The sequence below is a fragment of the Tamandua tetradactyla genome, chromosome 16, assembly GCF_023851605.1.
Source record: "Tamandua tetradactyla isolate mTamTet1 chromosome 16, mTamTet1.pri, whole genome shotgun sequence".
Lineage (NCBI taxonomy): Eukaryota > Metazoa > Chordata > Mammalia > Pilosa > Myrmecophagidae > Tamandua > Tamandua tetradactyla.
This window is the reverse complement of record NC_135342.1, coordinates 67,002,842-67,024,545: the sequence shown is the minus strand read 5'-3', so window position 1 is coordinate 67,024,545 and position 21,704 is coordinate 67,002,842. Positions and strand designations below refer to the sequence as shown.

The 21,704-nt window shown below is 38.6% G+C and overlaps 1 protein-coding gene and 1 pseudogene across 6 annotated transcripts in view; one reads left to right on the top strand and one right to left on the bottom strand.

Moving 5' to 3' along the window:
* Positions 1–21,704, bottom strand: part of AP1G1 (adaptor related protein complex 1 subunit gamma 1) — a 131,325-nt gene that overhangs the window by 12,688 nt on the left and 96,933 nt on the right. For all 6 annotated transcript variants that reach the window (XM_077132917.1, XM_077132916.1, XM_077132922.1 and 3 more), the window contains 4 exons: positions 16,340–16,462; positions 16,031–16,120; positions 15,298–15,425; positions 456–560 (listed from right to left, as the gene is read on the bottom strand). In XM_077132917.1, coding sequence (XP_076989032.1) covers positions 456–560; positions 15,298–15,425; positions 16,031–16,120; positions 16,340–16,462 — 446 coding nt within the window. The remainder of the gene's footprint in view (positions 1–455; positions 561–15,297; positions 15,426–16,030; positions 16,121–16,339; positions 16,463–21,704) is intronic.
* Positions 1,765–1,962, top strand: LOC143659698 (small nuclear ribonucleoprotein G pseudogene; annotated as a pseudogene).

Here is a 21,704-nt window from a genome sequence, read left to right as displayed (position 1 = left end):
CAACAAAATGGCATACATCAAAAATGTTGATAGGATTTGAATGAGATTTCTCATGAAAAAATAAAACTTCTACTTCTTAACCAAATATTTTAAAAACAGAAAATGAAGCAAACATTTCACAGCAAAATGAGGGAGCAGAAGAGATGAAAGAACATAGTTAACTGATTTCCTTAAAAGCTGAGATTAGAAGATGGACAAAACAGAAGCAACCAACCAATTAGAACTAAACAGAATCGGGTGGGCCACGGTGGCTCAGCAGGCATGAATGCTTGCCTGCCATGCCAGAGGACCCGGGTTTGTTTCCCGGTGCCTGCCCATGTGAAAAAAAAAAGAATTAAACAGGATTGTGATGTCTAGTTAATAAAGCACCAGGGATGAGTCTTCGTTATGATTTAATCATGACAGTTTTTTGGGATGCTAAGCAGCACATGCATTGTTCAGTTTCTTTCACTTACCTCATATGGTCATATTTTTTAAAAAGTGCATTATATTCCACTGCCCTCTGCTGGAGTTCCACATCAATGCTGCTTCCATATATGGAAACCACTTTCTTAATTCGGCTATGGATAAAATGCAAATGAAATCAAACACCCAAAAGAAAATTCATGAAGCAGCAGCAAGAATAACATTTATATAAGATTTTAGTGGTTAAAATTTTTATATACTCATCTCTTTTCTTTTTTTTATAAGTTTCAGTTTTTATTTATAATTTAATTGAATGAGATATGCCACCTCAATCTAGCTTAATTTCCCTTAGCTATGAAATGATTATTTTACCTCCTTAGCCTGGGGGTCAAGAGAAATCAATTGACAAGATAAAATAAGGAGTTGTATTATTATTATATTGCTCCAAAATAATGCAGATGCATTATTATACTGTCCCAAATACATACAAGGGAGATCTTTAAAAAAAGACTTCAAGGCCTTCAGTTTCTCACCTTATCAAGACTTGCTGCCTCCCATCATCAATATTTATTGAGCATTTACAGGTACAATAAAACATGCAGAAAACACTGTACCTGCTCTTGAGGAGCTTACATTCTAACAGAAAAAGAAAATACACCTCTTTTAAAATGCTATTTTTGTTTGGTGTTTTCTGCAAGGTACTGAGGAAACAGTCTGTAGGATGAACTTTGGGTATAAGTTATTTCCATCATTATTTAGAGAATAGAGGAACAGAAACAATTTAAATGCAGAGAATGACAGACCATTCTTAAATCTTACATTCAAGATAGGTAAGGCTTACAGGGAGATTAAAACAATCTCATCAACTAAGGAGAGATTTGCTGCAATAAGAAGGATGAGGGAACTAGTTTGTGAGATGCAAGCAAAGGAAGCAGGATAGTAACTATGACACTGAGTAGAGCCAGAAAATATCATGTGGCTTTTTTCCAAGTATATGGCCACCAAGTAGGAATGGTTGGTGACGAGACAAAAGAAGGCTAAGAAGGGAAGGTAATGCTGTGCATCTGACAAACAAAAAGAATAAAGGTTCAAAATGGAAGGCGGGCTACAAGAATATCAGGAAATTCCTAAAAACCAAAAGTAGAAGCACAAAACTTATAGTTAATGCTGCCCAACATCATGATTGGCCAAGAACATTGTGGCTTCTGACTTTCTAAGTTAGAAAATGCTGTAGACCACAGGGAGCACTAACACTGCCAAGTAGACACCATGAACAAAGCTCATCCACCCAAGCTGAAAAAGTGCTACAGAACTTTGGACAATTAACCTCTATTAAACCTCAGTTTCCCACCTATAAAATGATTTATGGATAAGAAGTTATCATTGAAATTAAATGGTGGCAGGCATGTCCAAGGAATACTGCAAGGATCTGATCCCTTTATGAATCTTGTCAAAAATGAATGTGTGGAGATGGCAACTAGTGGACAACAGAACAATACTGGAATGGTGGTAATAAGACAAAATAATATCATGTTAGAAGCCTTGGAACGAGTATAAGTAAAGGCTATGTTCAGCAAAGAAAATCAATTGCTTCCACATGTCCCCTCCCAAAAGGGCCTTTTTCTTTTTTTACAGTGATGTAATAATTATAATCATGTACATTCTTCACGTTAAATTTTTTTGTTAAACTTTTGTAATCGTCATAAAAGCTTTCTCAAATGTTTTGAATATAAAATAGAATATTAGCTTTTATTCTGATTGCTTCTAAAAAACTTTTCCTGATGCTTGTAAGTTGAAACTGTTTTCAAGGTTTTCTGCATTAAAATAGAAGAATCTTATTAAATGTGAAAAAAAAAATGCTCTAGACCACAAATTTAAATGGGACACATTACTTGCATCCAAGTACAAGTCCCTCCCTCCTAATAAAAACTGATTGGGGCAGGGGAAGGAAGGAGGAAAAGGAGAATGGGACACGGTTGAGAACAGCAGTTATACAAACAATATTTATTTTTATGATAAACATTATACTTAAACTTGATAAAACCTACTCACTGCCAAAAGGAAATTAATAATAAATTCCAAAAATATACAATTTCTTTTAGAGAAGTTTCAGAGCCAAAAGACTAATTCACATGAAAAATTTTAGAGAAAGCAGTTCAAAAAGTCCATTCATATAATTCCATTTACATGAACTTAATACACATGTTCTTCACAATGTTTAGGTAGTTCATGAAAGTTTTATAAGGCATAAACAAAGCCAGCCATCATCTAGTTACTTCCCTGTTAACTATTTTTACAGCATACGGGTTAGGCAAGTATCAAAAAAAAAGATGGAGGAAGGCTGGAGGCACATATGAAACCAGAAGGAAAAGACAAAAGATACAGATTGCGACGGTATAATCTAGGAATGCCTAGAATGTACAATGATACTGACTAAATGTACAAACTAAAAAATGTTTTTGCATGAGGAAGAACAAAGTAATGTTAATATTGCAGGGTACTGAAAATAGATGGTCATTCATTCATACTTTAAAACTTCAACTTCTGTGTGAGACTAAAGCAAGAAATGTTTATTTGGTACAAAATTTATATTTTGACTAGTGCATTTCCTAATTTAATTTATATGGAAAGTTTTATTGAACATCATAAGTATATGAAACCTTGAATAGGGCATGATATTCCAGAGGTTTGTCCAGATTAGTGTGATGTCCTGATAAATCCCAGAATGATTTGAACAGTGAATAAAGAAGTATTTGCAAAGTCTCCTGGGAGAAACAGGGAGAAGGGGAAAATTCAACTTCCCCATTTGGAGAATTTCCAATATTTTCACAAGCAGTGGGGACAACCATATCAATAGGCCGAGTCCTCAATCTTGGGGTTTGTTCCTATGAAACTTATCCCCACAAAGGACAGGCAAAGCCTACTTAAAATTAGGCCTAAGAGTCACCCCCAGAGAACCTCCTGTGTTGCTCAGATGTGGCTTCTCTCTCTCTCTTAGCCAACATGGCAAGTGAACTCACTGCCCTCCCCCTCTCTACGTGGGACATGACTCCCATGGGTATAAACCTTCCTGGCAACATGGGACAGACATCCTAGAATGAGCTGGGACTCAGCATCAAGGGATTGAGAAAACCTTCTCGAGCAAAAGGGGGAAGAGAGAAATGAGACAAAATAAGTGTCAGCAGATGTCAAAAGAAGAAATTTATGCTGTTCATTCTCTTCTTTATTAACTAAAATAAACTTTTATCAACAAAAGGATCATAATATCAGAATGCTGACCCAAAATTTCTCGATTTAAAGAATAAGTCAAGATTTTGGAAAAAAGGTTAATGTGATACCCCAATAAATCCCATAGTGATTTGAACAGTGAATACAGAGGAATTTGCAGGGTCCCCTTGGGGAAATGGGGAGATAGGGAGAAAATTCAATTTCCACATTTGGGGAATTGCTGATATTCTCACAAGCAGTAGGGATTTTGTAGACCAAGCCCTCAATCTTGGGGTTTGCCCCTCTGAAATTTATTCCAGCAAAGAATAGGCTAAACCTACTTAAAATTAGCCCTAAGAGTCACCCCCAGAGAACCTCTTTTGTTGCTCAGATGTGGCCTTTCTCTCTCTCAGCTGTATGGCAAGCGAACTCACTGTCCTCCCCACTTCTACATGAGACATAACTCCCAGGGGTCTAAACCTCCCTGGCAACGTGGGACAGAAATCCTAGAATGAGATGGGACTCGGCATCTAGCAATTGAGAAAACCTTCTAGACCAAAAGGGGAAGAGAGAAATGAGACAAAATAAAGTGTCAGTGGCTGAGAGAGTTCAGCTTCCAGAAGGTATCCTGGAGGTTATTCTTATGCATTATACAGATATCCCCTTTTAAGTCTATGGTGTATTACAGTGGCTAGAGGGAAGTACCTGAAAGTGTAGGGCTGCGTTCCAGGAGTCATGTTTCTTAAAGATGATTGTATAATGATATAGCTTTTACAATGTGACTGTGTGATTGTGAAAACCTTGTGTCTGATGCTTTTATCTATGGTACAGACAAATAAGTAAAAAATACAGATAAGAAATGAACAAATAATAGGGGAACAAGGGTTAAAATAAACTGAGTAGACTGAAATATTAGTGGTCAGTGAGAGGGAGGAGTAAGGGGTATAATATGTATGAGTTTTTTCTTTTTTCTATCTTTTGCTGGAGAGATGCAAATGTTCAAAAAAATGATCATGATGATGAATATACAACTATGTGATGATATTGTGAGCCACTGACTGTAACCATGTCAAGAATGTTTGTGTGTTTGTTGTTCATAATAATAAATATTAAAAAAAAAAAAAAGATTTTGGAAAAAGCTTTAGAGCCACCAAAACCAACAGAGCTACCAGAATGAACAAAGACACCAGCACCAACAGAGCCTCATGAAACAAGAAGCCGGAGAGAAGGCTAGTAGACGTCACCATGAGCCTTTGCAGCTGAAAGAGAAACCCCAAACTTCATCAGCCTTTCTTCAGTGAAGTTCATGGGGGAGATTTCCTTTTGGACACCATTTCTGGGCTTGTGTCTGATGCTGCAAAAGAGGATGTGGAGTTATGGGCTGGCATACCCCAGCAACTACACCTGCAGGTGGAAACCACAACTTTTGCAACAAAATTAAATGGCTGTCAGTGTGGACAACCAAAGCTATAGGCAGAGCCCCCTGTCTTGGGGTTTGTTCATATGAAACTTAACTCCACAAAGGATAGGTCAAGCCTACTTAAAATTTAGGTGTAAGAGTCACCCCCAAGAGAGCCTCTTTTGTTGCTCAGATGTGGCCTCTTTCTCCAGCCAACACGACGAGCAGTCTCACCACCCTACCCCTCTCTATGTGGGAAATGACTCCCAGGGGTGTGGACCTTCCTGGCAACGTGGGACAGAAATCTTGGGATGAACAGCGACTCAGCATGAAGGGACTGAGAAAAACCCTAGAATGAGTTGAGACTTAGCATCAAGGGATTGAGAAAACCTTCTCGACCAAAAGGAGGAAGAGGGAAATGAGACAAAGTGTCAATGACTGAGAGATTCCAAACAGAGTCGAGAGGTTATCCTGGAGATTATTCTTATATATCAAGTAGATATCATCTTGTTATTCAAGATGTAATGGAGAGGCTGGAGGGAACTGCCTGAAAATGTAGATCTGTGTTCCAGTAGCCATGTTTCTTGATGATGATTGTATAATGATATAGCTTTCACAATGTGACTGTGTGATTGTGAAAACCTTGTGTCTGATGCTCCTTTTATCTATCTTGTCAACAAAGGAGTAGAACATATGGAATAAAAATAAATAATAGGGGGAATAAATGCTAAAATAAATTTAGTTTGAAATGCTAGTGATCAATGAAAGCAAGGGGTATGGTAGGTATAATCTTTTTTTTTCTTTCCTGTGTTCGTTTTCTTTCTTTTTCTATTGTCTTTTTATTTCTTTTTCTGAATTAATGCAAATGTTCTAAGAAATGATGAATATGCAACTAAGTGATAATATTGTGAATTACTGATTTTGTATGTTGTTTTATTATGTTTCATTTTTTTAATTAATAAATAAATTAAAAAAAAAAAAAGGAAACTGCATCAACTAAAAAAGAAAAAAAATTAAATGTCTGTCTAAGGATGCTTGCAGGCCGATTGGAGGGTACCAAAGAACTGCTTCCATCAGACATGAAGAAGGACTTTGTTATGAGCAGACTGCCACCTTTCTATGTAGGGGATGGAACAGAATTTTCAGCTTCAGATGAAGAGTTACCAAGGTTGGACAGCAAAGTGAGACTGCAGTTTAAAGACCACTCTGTCCTCACAGTAGCGCCAGATCAGGATCGATCTGATGAAATTCAAGAAAATATGGTTTACATCTCTCATTCCTTAAAGAACAGGAGAGAGACACACATGATGGAAAATGAGAAGGAAAAAGAGTCTCATGGACTTCGCTTTCCTTTATCACATATGGATGCACTGAAGCAGATAAGGAACAGTTCAGCTGTTTCTGTCAAGGACCTACAACTTCATATAGATGAAGAAAAGGAAAGTTTGGTATTGCCTCTCTGGACAGAATGTTTAATCTAAGTAATCTAATGCCTTTGCAGAATCAAGTGTCTATTTAACATGTACTTATTTAAAAAAGAAAAGGCAAAGATGTTATACACTTGAACCAAGAAGAGGATGAATGCAACTTTTCTTAACTGTTTTTAATCTACTAACATGTGACCTGCTGTTGCAGATAGTCAAATGGCCACACATACTTATGGAAAGACATGGAAAAGCAGATTACTAAGTGTCTCAGAAAGTGACAAAACATATTTTTGGCAAGTTTATTTTATTTAACCCAGTATAGTAGAAAAAAGATATACCTCCAATATATGTATCATTTAAATTTAAATGTCATTGCTTAGCTACGTTCTTTGGGAGAAACCATTTTCTTTAAGAGCCTAACTGGCTCTAGAAAATGTTTAAACAATTAACATGAAAACAATTTTAGTTTGTTTTTTTCACAATGAAAATATGCATATCTTTATGTATATACAAGCCCCCACCACAACCAAATCAAAACAAAGCTATTCCTATAACAAGTTTCATTAAATAATAGTGCCACACCAAAGAGAGGCACTCACATCAAGGAAGTTTTATATATCCTGCTTTAAAGATGACAAGAGAAGAGCCTGAGATGGAAGGGGGGATAAACCTAATAGTATTTACATTGAAAGATTCTATAAAAATACTAAAAATAGTGGGTCTGTGTCTGAGATTAAACTATTTACTGCTATTTTACATTCTAAAGTGCATATATACTGATATTTCAAAAATATTACTGGAAAACTATATCTTTCTATATAAAAATAGAGTCAACATTTTTCTGCTGTCTGCTGAAAGTTACAGAATGGAACAGCTGCCTTAATGTAAGTTTAAATCCAGCAGAGGAGTGAAAAATGCTTGTAAACCGTATAAAGGTGGTAATGATTACACAAAACTAAGTTAAAGAAGAGTTCCTACCTGATTCTGCTTAAATAAAAGCTATTTTTTTAAAAAAAAAAAGGGGGTGGGGGAAGAAAAAGTAAAAAATACCATATTTCACAAGACCTTACATTAAAATGTGACGCAAAAAATTTAAGAGTAAGTTTGCCTTAAATTCCTAAATTTGCTTGGCAGGGAAATTGACCCAGGAATTGACTTTTATTCAAAACAGCAAAGAGCAGATTTTGAAGATTTTAGCACCAAAAATCCTCATGATTTTCCTGTTAAGACATTTCAAAATCTTATAGTAATATGCAGGTGGGGGAAAAAAAAAGAGATGGAAGTTGCAGGAATCAGTCCCTCCATCAAAGCAACTACTGAACTGGCAGGAACTGTCTAAATCAACTATTTTCATACTCTAGCATCTAAAAACACTGTGCAGTATCCAGGGAACAGCTGCAGGAAGAGGCTGGTAAACTGAGGTAAATGTCACCTTCTGTGTAGCAGTTACCACCCCCCATCCTCCAGCCATATGGCAAGTAGCAATGTGGATTGCTGCCTGGACTACTGAGCTGCTAGTTGGTACCAGGGTGGGCTATAAGGATGTAATTCTCCAAAATCCAGCAGTATGTGGTCTGATTGCTGATCAATGCTTTTAATTAACTACTTCAGATGGCTAGAAGGCTGGTTCTGACAGAGGCCACTGTCCTAACACCCCTCAGGCAACAGTGGCAGAGGAATCTTAAAGATTTGACAGTACATTTTTTTTTCTTTTTCCATTACCCAACTAGAAACAAAAATAATTTGGAGAAATCATGAACTGAAGGCTCCTCAAAAACAGCAAAAACAATACTAGCAATCCTCAAGGAGTGGGATAATTTAATTTCCAAAGTTATAACGACATAATATACAAAATGTTGAATTTGTAACAAAAAATTATAAAACACACAAATAAGCAGAGCCCATTTACAGGAAAAAAAGAATTTGTAAGAAACCATTCATAAGGAAGCTCATACACTGGAATTCTTACTCAAAGACTTTAAATCAATTGCCTTATATATGATCAATGACCTAAAGAAAGCCACTACAAAGTACTAAAGGAAATTAGGAAAACAATGTCTGAACAAAACAAGGAGATAGAAATTATAAAAATGAAATGAAAAATTTATTAGATAGATTTAATAGCAGAAGAAAGGATCAACAAACTTAAAGGTAAGACTACAGAAATTATCCAGTGTGAGAAGCAGAAAGAAAAATACGAAAAAAAAAGAACAGAGCCTGAGGTACCAATGGAGTCCCAGAAGGAACACAGAGAGAGAAAGAGGCAGAGAAAGTACTTGAAGAAATAATAAGTAAAAACTTCCACAATCTGAAGAAAGACATGAATGTACACTCCCAGGAAGCTCAACCAACTCTAAGAGATCTACACCAAGACACATTATAACAAAATTGTCAAAATCCAACAACAATAAGAGGATTGTAAAGGAAAAAAGAGGAAACTACTTGTCATATACAATGGTTTCTCCATTAAGAATAACAGCAGATTTCTCATCTGAAACCATGGAAGCCAAAGACAGTGGGATGACATATTGTAGTCCTTAAAGAAAAAAAGTTATTCAAGAACTGATTTGGCAAAATTATCTTCTAAAAATGAAGGAGAAATTAAAACATTTGAAGATAAACAAAAGCTGAAATAGTTCATTACAAGAAGACCTGCCCTATAAGAAATAATATACGGAGTCAGTCCTTCAGGATGAAATAAAAGGACAGTATACAATATCTCAAAATTGTAAGAAGAAATAAAGAACAATGATAAAGGTAATTACATAGGTAAATACAAAATCCATTATTATTGTATTTTTGCTTTGTGACTGCTTCCCACCTAACCCAGGACTTAATAGGCAAATATGAAAAATAACATTTTAAATTTGTTAATGGGCATGTGAAATGATATAATCTGAGACATTAACCATATAAATGGTGAAATAAAGCATATCCAAAGAATGGAACATTATTCAACTATAAAAAGAAGCAAAGTGCCGGTATGTGCTACAAAACTAATGACCTTGAAAAGACATCACATTGAGTGAAATAAGCCAGACACAAAAGGACAAATACTGCATAATTTCTCTTATATGAAATCATTAGAATAAGCAAATTCACAGAGACAGAAACCAGAACAGTGTTTACCAGAGATAAAGGGAGAAGAGAGGAGAAAGAGGAATTGTTGCTAAATAAGCATGGGTTTTGGTTTCAAATGATGAAGTCAATCTGGAAATACTGGTGAAAGTTACACAGTATTATGAAATAATGTCAAAGCACTGTCCCTTTAAAATGGTTAAAATGATTTTTATGTTATACATATGTGTTAGTTCGATTCAGTTGTCAACTTGGCCAGGGGAGCATACCTAGTCTTGTTGCTGTGGACATAGCCAATAGTACGTGAACCTCATCTGTTGCCAATTACATCTGCAGTCGGCTAGGAGGCATGTCTGCTGCAATGAGTGACGTTTGACTTAATTGGCTGGTGCTTAAATGAGAGATTGAAACGTAGCACAGCTAAGCAGCTCAGTATTCCTCATCTCAGCACTTGCAAGTCAGCCTAGGCCTTTGGAAATGCAGAAAGAAGTTACCCCGGGGAAAGTTGTTGGAACCCAGGGGCCTGGAGAGAAGACCAGCAGAAACCATCTTGTGCCTTCCACGTAAGAAAGAACCACAGTGGAAAGTTAGCTGCCTTTCCTCGGAAGAACCAATAAATCCCCGTTTACTAAAAGCCAATCCATCTCTGGTGTGTTGCATTCCGGCAGCTAGCAAACTAGAACAAAATACTTCACAATTAAAGATAAATTAATTATTAAGGATTCCAGGTCAAGCTGGTGGCTTAACAACGTGCGTGTTTTAGTTCGTCCTCCAGAACAACTACTAAATAACCAGAAACAGTACAGAACAGCTCCTGGGGACGTCAGTGACCAGACACACAGCGTACCCCAGTCTGGACCAGCTGCGAGCATCCCCCCGAACTGTGAGTTCCCAAAGCTGCGGCAGCCAGTGCCCCTCCCCCACAGGCTGCTTTCCAGAGGGGAAAGGAAAGGACTTTACCAGCAGCAAAGACTGGGCACAATCAAACACCAATTGTGGGACTAATTAACTAATTCTGACTACTAAAAATAGGCCCCCAGCTTAGGTGAACCTGATCAAAGCGGAGGTTGCTCATTTTTGCCCCGGCGCCAAGGGGGCAGGACTGACAGAAAAAGGGGGAAAAAAAAAAGAAGGAAACAGAGGTTTTTGTGGCTGTGTATCTATAAAGGCTTGACTGCCTCTGGATACAGCAGCAGGACTTTTCAGGCTGCAACTGCCCCAGACATAGGCAGAAGTGAGCTCTTTTGGGGGCTTGTCTGGAGCCTGTGCCTTGGGGGGGGGGGGTGAGGCCCAACTCAAGTGGAATCCCTCCATCAAGTAATTCAGAAACCAGGGCGTGGTAATTTGAAGCCATTAAAACCAGCCTACAACCTCTCCTCTGTCTCCACCACACCCCCAGCAGGGTGAGTCTGCCAAAGTTAAAGGTACTGCATCATCTTATGCTGGTGGGACCTGCAGTCAGACAAGTGCCACACACAGGGCAGGATAAGAAAAACAGAGTCCAGAGACTTCACAGGAAAGTCTTTCAACCTGCTGGGTCTCACCCTCAGGGAAAACCGACGCAGGTGACTCTTTCCTCCTGATAGGAGGCCAGTTTGGTCTGGGAAAAGCTGGCTGGGGTCTATAATATCTAAGTAGACCCTCCTAAATGTGTGTGGGTGAAAGGCACCACACTAGCAGGGCAAGAAACAAGAAAACAAGAACTGAAAAATTCTCCTCTGTTAAACAAAACGTAAGCTAAAGGTCCAGATAAAGCTGAAAGGAATGTCAAAGAACAGATAGACGCAAATTCATCCAAAGAAAACCCTAGATAAAAGAAGGGAAAGCAACCTCCAGAATAAACTAATTAAGGTAATTAAATGCCTAGACGCCAGCAAAAAATAAATCACACTAGGAAAATTGAAGATATGGCCCAGTCAAAGGAAAAACCAACAATTCAAATGACATACAGGAGCTGAAACAATTAATTCGGAATGTACGAATAGACATGGAAAACCTCATCAAAAACCAAATCAATGAATTGAGGGAGGATATAAAGAAGGCAAGGAAAGAACAAAAAGAAGAAACTGAAAGTCTGAAAAAACAAATCACAGAACTTATGGGAATGAAAGACACAGTAGAAGAGATGAAAAAAACGATGGAAACCTACAATGGTAGATTTCGAGAGACAAAACATAGGATTTCAAAACTGGAGGATGGAACATCTGAAATCCAACAAGAAACAGAAACTATAGGAAAAACAATGGAAAAATATGAGCAGGGACTCAGGGAATTGAAAGACAATATGAAGCGCACGAATATACGTGTTGTGGGTATCCCAGAAGGAGAAGAGAAGGGAAAAGGAGGAGGAAAACTAATGAAGGAAATTATCACTGAAAATTTCCCAACTCTTATGAAAGACTTAAAATTACAGATCCAAGAAGTGCAGCGTACCCCAAAGAGAATAGATACAAATAGACATACTCCAAGACATTTACTAATCAGAATGTTAGAGGTCAAAGAGAAAGAGAGGATCTTGAAAGCAGCAAGAGAAAAGCAATCCATCACAAACAAGGGAAGCCCAATAAGACTATGCGCAGATCTCTCAGCAGAAACCATGGAGGCGAGAAGACAGTGGGATAATATATTTAAATTATTAAAAGAGAAAAACTGACAACCAAGAATTCTATATCCAGCAAAAGTGTCCTTCAAAAATGAGGGAGAAATTAAAAAATTTTCAGACAAAAAATCACTGAGAGAATTTGAGACCCAGAGACCAGCTCTGCAAGAAATACTAAAGGGAACACTAGAGACAGATACGAAGACAGAAGAGAGAGATGTGGAGAAGAGTGTAGAAAGGAAGACTATGAGTAAAGGTAAAAAGAAGGAAAATTAGATATGACTTATAAAATCCAGAAGGCAAAATAGCAGAAGAAAGTACTACCCATGCAGTAATAACACTGAATGTTAATGGATTAAACCCCCCAATCAAAAGACATAGACTGGCAGAATGGATTAAAAAACAGAACCCAACGATGATCATGCATCTATGTGATGATGTTAAGAATTACTGATTGCATATGTAGAATGGCATGATTTCTAAATGTTGGGTTAATTTCTTTTTTTCCGTTAATTAATAAAAAAATAAAATTAAAAAAAATAAAAATTTAAAAAAAAAAACAGAACCCATCTATATATTGTCTCTACTCAAAGGACATGAGGGTAAGAACACAATGGTCATTTGTACACCAATGTTTATAGCAGCATTATTTACAATTACCAAGAGATGGAAACAGCCAAAATGTCCATCAACAAATGGGTGGCTAAACAAACTGTGGCATATACATATGATGGAATATTATGTAGCTGTAAGACAGAATAAAGTTATGAAGTATGTAGCAACACGGATGGACCTTAAGGACATTATGCTGAGTGAGATTTGCCAAAAATAAAAGGACAAATATTGTATGAGCTCACTGATATGAACTGACATTAGTGAACAAACTTGGAATATTTTGTTGGTTACAGAGACCATCAGGAGATAGAAATAGGGTAAGATATTGGGTAATTGGAGCTGAAAGGATACAGATTGTGCAGCAGGACTGAATATAAAAAACTCAGAAATGGACAGCACAATCCACCTAATGGTAAACAACCAATTATGTTAAAACACTGAATGAAGCTGAATGTGAGAATGATAGAAGGAGGAGGGCTGGAGGCATAAATGAAATCACAAAGAAAAATAGATGATAAAGATTGAGACTGTATAATCTAGGAATGCCTAGAGTGTATAATGATAGTGACTGAACATACAATTTTGAAGGGTGTTTTTGCATGGGGAAGAACAAAGGAACATCATTACTGCAGGGTGCTGAAAACTGATAGTAATTAATATTTTGGAATTTCAACTTGTGTGTGAGACTAAAGAAAAAATGTTTATTTGGTGCAGAATTTATATTTTGACTAGTGCATCTCCTAGTATAACTTATGTAGATAGTTGGTTGAACAACATAAGTACATGGAACCTTGAGTGGGACATTAGATTTTGTTGGTTTGTCCAGAGTGATGCCCCGATGAATCCCAGAGTGATTTGATTAGTGAGTGGAAAGGTGTTTGCAAAGTCCCCTTCGGGGAGTGGTGAGAACCCCTAGTTGAGTTCTTGATGTTCTCGCGGGCAGTGTGGGTAGCCAGGGCTGTGGGCTGGCCCCCAGTCTTGGGGTTTGTTCATATGAAACTTGGCCCCACAAGGGATGGGTCAGGCCTGCTTAAAATAAGGCCTAAGAGTCACCCACAGGAGAGTCTCTTTTGTTGATCAGATGTGGCCTCTCTCTACAGTCAACACAACAAGCAAACTCACCACCCTCCCCCTGTCTACCTGGGACATGACTCCCAGGAGTGTGGACCTTCCCAGCAATGTGGGACAGAAATCCTAGAATGAGCAGAGACTCAGCATGAAGGGATTGAGAAAAACCCTAGAATGAGCTGAGACTCAGCATCAAGGAATTGAAAAAACCTTCTCAACCAAAGGGGGAAGAGAGAAAGGAGACAAAGTGTCAATGGCTGAGAGATTCCAAACAGAGTTGAGAGGCTATCCTGGGGGTTATTCTTATGCATTAAGTAGATATCACCTTGTTATTCAAGATGTAATGGAGTGGCTGGAGGGAACTACCTGAAAATGTAGAGCTGTGTTCCAGTAGCCATGGTTCTTGATGATGATTGTATAATGATATAGTTTTCACAATGTGACTGTGTGATTGTGAAAACCTTGGTCTGATGTTCCTTTTATCTACCTTGTCAACAGATGAGTAGAACATACGGAATAAAATTAAATAATAAGTGGAAAAAATGTTAAATTTAGTTTGAAATGCTAGTGATCAATGAAAGAGAGAGCTAAGGGGTACGGTATGTAAAATTTTTTTTTCTGTTTTCATTTTATTTCTTTTATGTTACCTTTTATTTCTTTTTCTGAATTGATGCAAATGTTCTAAGAAATGATCATGATGATGAATATGCAACTCTGTGATATTGTGAATTACTGATTATATATGTAGAACGGAATGATTATATACTAAAAAAAAAGAGGTATTGGAGAGGCTGGAGGGAACTGCATGAAAATGTAGAGCTATGTTCCAGTAGCCATGTTTCTTGAAGATGATTGTATAATGATATAGCTTTCACAATGTGACTGTGTGATTGTGAAAACCATGTATCTGATGCTCATTTTATCTACCTTATCAACAGACAAGTAAAACATATGGAATAAAAATAAATAATAGGGGGAACAAATGTAAAAATAAATTTAGATTGAAATGTTAGTGATCAATGAAAGGGAGGGGTAAGGGGTATGGTATGTATGAATTTTTTTCTGTTTTCGTTTTATTTCTTTTTCTGAATAGATGCAAATTTTCCAAGAAATGATCATGATGATGAATATGCAACTGTGAATTACTGATTATATATGTAGAACGGAACGATCAAAAGTTAAGAATGTTTGCGTTTGTTCAATGTTTTTTTGTATTTTTAGCTAATTAATTAATTAATTAAAAAATAAATAAATAACAACTTTTGACCTTCAAAATAATCCATGGGAAGTGCGGGAAGAACATGACAGGTTGAGATAGAACAAAATATAAATTATACAATTTTTGAGGATCCACAAATGGAGGGTTGTTATTCATGTGGTAATAGATACATGCCAATTTGTCTTATTAGTCTCTTGACTTTTGTTACTGTTTGAAATTTCCATAATAAAACATTTTTCTAAATTGCAAAGCAACCTGTTTATTTTCCCTCAATACTCACTTTACAGTACAGGTGAATCTAGTAGAAAGCTTCATAATGGCAGTAAGGGCATAACCTCGTGTGACAGAGGTGGACATATTGGAAATTAGGACACTTTCTAAAATATCCAACACTTCATCCTCTGTTACCTGTGGAGGAAAAAAAAAATTGGATGGTAACAGGCAAGGATCTACACCTGATACTAAATCATAGGATGCCACCAGAAACACAATCCTTCCACTATAAAAGATTCTAATACAAACCCTGTTGTGTTACTGTCCAATCTGCAAAGCTCCATTAACCAGAAACAGGTAGGAAGTATAGAGAAAGAGCAGAAAATGCTAACTGGGGGCTGAGAAGCATATTACCACTTCAAGAGGCAGAAGTAGAGGAAGGAAAAAAAAAAAGATACATATATTTCAAGTACTGTCGCTATAATTTCCCCTAAAGCATGTCCTTTAATCAGCAAATGGGAACATGGACATATCTAATGTCTTCCTGTTCATTACCCAGAGGGTAAGAGAAATAATATAATTTAGTGGGGAGATGTGGAAGATGGTCTAAGATGGTTCTGAAATTTCACAATGGCCCAATAAGCTCCATCTCAAAAAATGACAGGTATCCCAAAATAAGTCTGGCATTACTTCAAAAAACGTTTTCAAGGGATCAACCTGTACTTCCCACTAAATATTAATTTCCTATAACAAAAACAAAATGATATTCCTCCTCCTTACCCAAGAATAACTATGCATACCTGAATAGGCTCTTCTTCTTCACACTGGCCAGACACAAGTAGATCTCCATATTCACCTATACACCATGCAGCCACTTGTACCAAAGGTTGCTGTCAAAAGAATATTACTGCTTGTCAAAAACGTTAATCCTTTCAAAATATTTAATGTAAGTAAGTCATAGGTCATCTAAGGATAAAGGTCAAAACTAAGGCACATTTAGAGTGTTATAATAAGACCATTTCAGGAAAAGAAAGGGTAATTTCTGTCACACCATCCTCCATCCCACCCTCCACTCCCAGGTAGTAAGGCAGTTGTAATGAAATACTCACTTGAGAATAATCACCAAGAATTGCTTTGTATAAACGCTGAACAGTATAGGCATGCATTTCCATACTATTAGTTATTAACTGGATCAGATTGGGAACTGCATCATCACGAACATAACTTCCTGCCTAAAAGGAATGGGAGATAGTTCATCCTAAGAAACACACATCAATAATGATGAATATTAGTTACTATAACTGTTGCTGTTAAAAGACTACTACACAAAGCAAAGATACAAGTTGGTTCTAATTAGATAAAGTTGGTTCTAATTCTTGGTTCATAAGAAGCTCAAACTGAAAGTATGACTCATTTAAATAAATTTATTAACTATTAAAAAAAAAATTCTAAAGCATTTTTGTCCAAAGTAAAAATAAAATATAAAAGTTTAAAAAGATCAAGAAAGATCTTTTCTACTCAAAACAGATTAAGGCCTAAAATGTCAAAAATTCAAAAGTATACTAGCTAGGAACATAATTATATAGTAAAACATAGTTTAACCAACGGTCTCTCCCCTCCCACAACCACCTAACACTGGCGTTGAAATTATATGGGCTTACTATAGTAGTTATATACCCTGGGGGAATGGAGGGAAGAACAGTTTACATGTACAGTTTGAAAGGGCATAGTAAATAAAATAAACGGAATTAAACAAATAGTAACATTTGTAAAACTTGTATATATTTATAAAGTCACACTGTCCTTAAAAACTAGTGTTTATAAACATTATGGAGCTAACCAGTATTAGTTCCAGGAATAAAAGATATTTTGAATTTAACCATAGTATTTAAGAAAACAAACATGGTCTCCTTAATATCCTCTTCCTTTGATTAGTGAAAATACAATATGTAACCATGGAACAAAGTAAAATGATTTAACCTTTAGGGAAACTAAATCTTGAACATTACAATAACTAACTAGGCTGGACAGGACATATAAACAGCAAAACCCATGGCTCTGGGTTCTTATCAACTAACCTCCATTCTTATCTGCTCTAGTTCTAATCAACTAACCTTGGTCTATCTCCCATTACTGACAGAGCAGTGGACGTGATTTACAAGACTGAGAACAGGCCTCACCACACGTGTTTTAGAAAACAGTAAAGAGGGAGGAAGAAAAAATCCCAGGTGACTGGAATTTTTAATCTTAAGAAAGATTAAAAACAAGAACAATGGAGATTTAATGCTTAATGGAATGCTGGTATGGGGTGATGGAAAAGTTTTGATAATGGATGGGAATGAGGGTAGAAGAACACTGAATGATATTCATACCACCGAACTCTATACTTGAAAGTGGTTAAAATGAGAGATGTTATGTTGTATACATTTTACCACAATGTAAAATAAAACAAAATAAAACACAGGAAAAGGGAGAGGTTTGAAAAACCTCTTGAAAAGGAAAGCTGACAAGCCAAAACACAGATAATCTGTGTTGTGACTTATTTACATTCTTCCCTAACCAGAGAAGTAGAGTGCTTTAAATAAGAGAAATCCTCAACATGATTTATATTGGCATTTATACAATAATTCATTGAACAACAGCAGAATACATTCTTCACAACCTCACATGAACATTCACTAAGACAGGCCACATTCTAGATGACAAAATACATTTTAAATTTAAAAGAATAGAAATCATACAAACTATGTTCTCAGACCACAACGGGGGGCAAATGGGCTTGGCAGTGCCAGCACTGGGGACCTGGGCCATGCATGTGGAGCATGCTGAGGGTGAAGTGATGGCCTCAGAGGCCATCCATCAGTGCCTTCCAGACTCCTTTGCTGCTGGAGCTTACTGTCTGCTCTCCTGGTTTGCTCTTCAGAAACCCCAGCCTCCTTGTTCAGGGAATGGAGTGTGCTCACCTAGACCCACACACCCTAGGACTTAGGCAGGAGCTTAGAAGGTAAAGACAGGCAGAGCCAGAGTTAGAAGCTGGGGCTGTCCCTTCATGGCCTGTGACTTCTTCGGCATAACCGTTCCCACAAAAGGGGCCAGCACAGGCCCACTGGTGTCACCACCACAGCACCCCGCAAGCCTGGACCCACAGGATGGTCATCCATACTGGCACCAGCACTCCGACAGTCTCATTGCATCCAGCTTGGCTTATTATTCTGTGCTCTCTTATTTCTTGCAATTACTGCCTCTTTGTTTGATTATATTCTTCTTTCCTGGTCAGGTCACACGCCTGCAACTACTTACCTTCTCACTGGGGAACATGCATTCTGCCCATTTACCTGTGTAAATCCCAACACCTTATTTTCCTGGCAGATATTTGCTCTGGTCTAGTATTCTCAACTGCTATTTTGTATTCCCCAGAAATTTAATTTTCTGACAAGCCAAATTTGCTTTATAATATCTTCACTACTTTTGGACTTTAAAAAGTATTGTAAATCTATATTCAGGATAAAAAAAAAATTCTACATTGTTTTCAACTAGTTTTTCTGTATTTTATTTTTTCTGTTTTTTTTAAATGACTTAATCCATATTGATTGCTGTACTTTCCCAGGTTACTTTCCACTTGCCTCCGTGGCATTTATTACAGAATGCTTCCCTTACCTGCTGTTTATCAATGTCTATTTTCTCATTTAATAAATACCTATTTCTGACCCATTAAAAAAAAAAAACAAGATAGTTAGAAATTCCAAAATATTTGGAAATTAAAAAACATACTTCTAAATAACACATGGGCAAAAAGGAGTCTCAAGAAAAAGTTTTAAATATTTGGAACTAAATAAAAATAAAATTATAATCTATCAAAATTTCTGGATGCAGAGACTTCAGGAAGATGGATGATTGGGGAGTTTCAGGGCTCATTTCTCTCCCCCGCAAAAAAACAACTAAGGACAGGCAGGAATTGTCCAGAACAATGGTTATACGGCTTCAGAGATCAGGGGGAGTACTGTGCAGCACCCAGAAAAACGCAGGTGAAGAGATGGAGAAACTGCAGGAAAAGACCGTAATTTCCAGCTTCTGGTGTCCATCCCCAACTTGGGGCAAACTGCTTCAGGTTGTTCTGTCCCCGTCTGGCAAGCGGCAGCAGATTGAGAGGGCTGCAAAAATCTGCTTTCCCAAGAATAGAGCAGGACACGGTCTAGCACTGTTCCAACTTTTGCAGGTGAATTTAGACTCCTGGGTCCTGTGGTTTCAACACACCTGGCCAGGCCCTCCCAGTCAGTGTTTGCAGCCAGCAGAGAGCTACGAACATCCTGCCTTCTGAGGACCGAGGGTAATACATTCTCAAAGAATACAAGCTGACAGGCCAGAAACACACCCTTGGAGAGCAGAATTAAAGACTTGTTGGCATCTTTAACACCAGATCCTCTTTCCAAGCTCGGTGGAACTGGTGTGTACCCCCTTCCTAGGTCCCTGTCTGCTTCGGTTGGGTGATACTGAAGAACCAACAAGTGTCAAAGAAGAGCATTATCATAAAGCCAATAAACAACAACATTTTCTTACATAAGAAAAAGAACCCACCCTTCAGAGTTAATTCATCAAGATAAACTGACGTCCAGACAACAGCAAAAAGTTCGAAGCCACACTAAGAAACAGGAAAATGTGACCCAAAGAAGCAAATTAATAAGTGAGAGGAAATGAAGAATTTGGAATGACTAATCAAAGATGTTCAAATAAATTTCCTAAATTAATTCAGGGAGATTAGTAAGGAGATAAAGCATATTAAGATGACACTGGGTAAGCATAAAAGAAGAATCTGAAACCATGTAAAGAAAAATAATATCTTATGAGAATGAAAGGCACAATACATGGAATTAAAAGTATATTAAAGGTGGAGGTCCGCCGGCCCGGTGAGCGGCGCACACGCCCGGCCAGCCAGCCAGCCCGCCCGCCCTCCTCTCCCTCTTCGTCCGCCGGACCGGAGCGCGGCGACCACGCCCCGCCAGCCAGCCAGCCAGCCCGCCCACCCTCCTCTCCCTCTTTGTCCACCGGCCCGGAGCGCAGCACCCACGCCCCGCCAGCCAGCCAGCCCGCCCGCCCTCCTCTCCCTCATCCCCCTTCTGCTCCGGCGGCTCTCCATCCGCCATCTTATCTTTCCCTTTCTCCTCCTGCTCCGGCGGCTCTCCAACCACCACCATGCCCTCTTCCGCCTTCACCGGCTCCTCCGCCACCGGACTCGACAGCCTTGACACCCTCACCTTTCCTTCTCCAGAACAGCTACTGGGGGAGTGGAGAAAATACAGAGCAGCTCCCGGAGCCACGACGGAGATCAAAGGGATGGCATACCCTATCCTGGAATGGCTGACTGTCTGGGAGAACCAGCTCCAGTGAGATCGTCGAAGGGCGCGGGCTTTCCCGGGCGGGACGGCAAGCGGCCGGAGTCCCTCCCTTCCTCCTTCCCAGGCCAGCGGGCAGAATTGGGCAGGCAGTCCCCTTGGGCCACGGCGGCTGGCGCCCCCCACCACGCAAGGCCCCCCGGACCAACTGAGAGAGTTGAGTCGGAAATCCCCAGACTGCGGAGAACGGTGACTGGGGAGTCCCTTCCAAACACATGACACCCCGGTCCGGTTGGGAACAGTGCACTCTCCCGGGCTGCGGCAGCTGGCGCCCTCCAGCCACGCTTGGTGCCCTGGGCCGACTAGGAAATTCAGTCAGGCGATCTCCCGTGCTGCGGTGGCCGGTGAGCCTCCCCGCGTTCGGACCCCCGGGCCGGCTGGCACTCTTCCAAGACGCTTCGGCTGCCGAGCCTCCCCTACGGCGAGAGTTTTCCAAGTTAAAGGACCCACAACAACTTTCACTGGTGGAATCCATAGACAAACATGTGCCACGAGCGCCACCTACTGGGCGGGATAAGAAAAACAGAACCCAGAGATTTCACAGAAAAATCTTTCAACCTGCGGGGTCGAACACCCAGGGAAATCTGACTAAATGCCCAGACGCCAGCAGAAGATAACGGATCACGCTCAGAAAATTGAAAATATGGCCCAGTCAAAGGAACAAACCAATAGTTCAAATGAGATACAGGAGCTGAAACAACTAATGCTGAATATACGAACAGAAATGGAAAATCTCTTCAAAAATGAAATCGATAAATTGAGGGAGGACATGAAGAAGACATGGGCTGATCAAAAAGAAGAAATAGAAAAACTAAAAAACAAATCACAGAGCTTATGGAAGTGAAGGATAAAGTAGAAAAGATGGAAAAAACAATGGATACCTACAATGATAGATTTAAAGAGACAGAAGATAGAATTAGTGATTTGGAGGATGGAACATCTGAATTCTAAAAAGAAACAGAATCTATCTAGAAAAGAATGTAAAAATTTGAACAGGGTATCAGGGAACTCAAGGACAATATGAACCGCACAAATATACGTGTTGTGGGTGTCCCAGAAGGAGAAGAAAAGGAAAAAGGAAGAG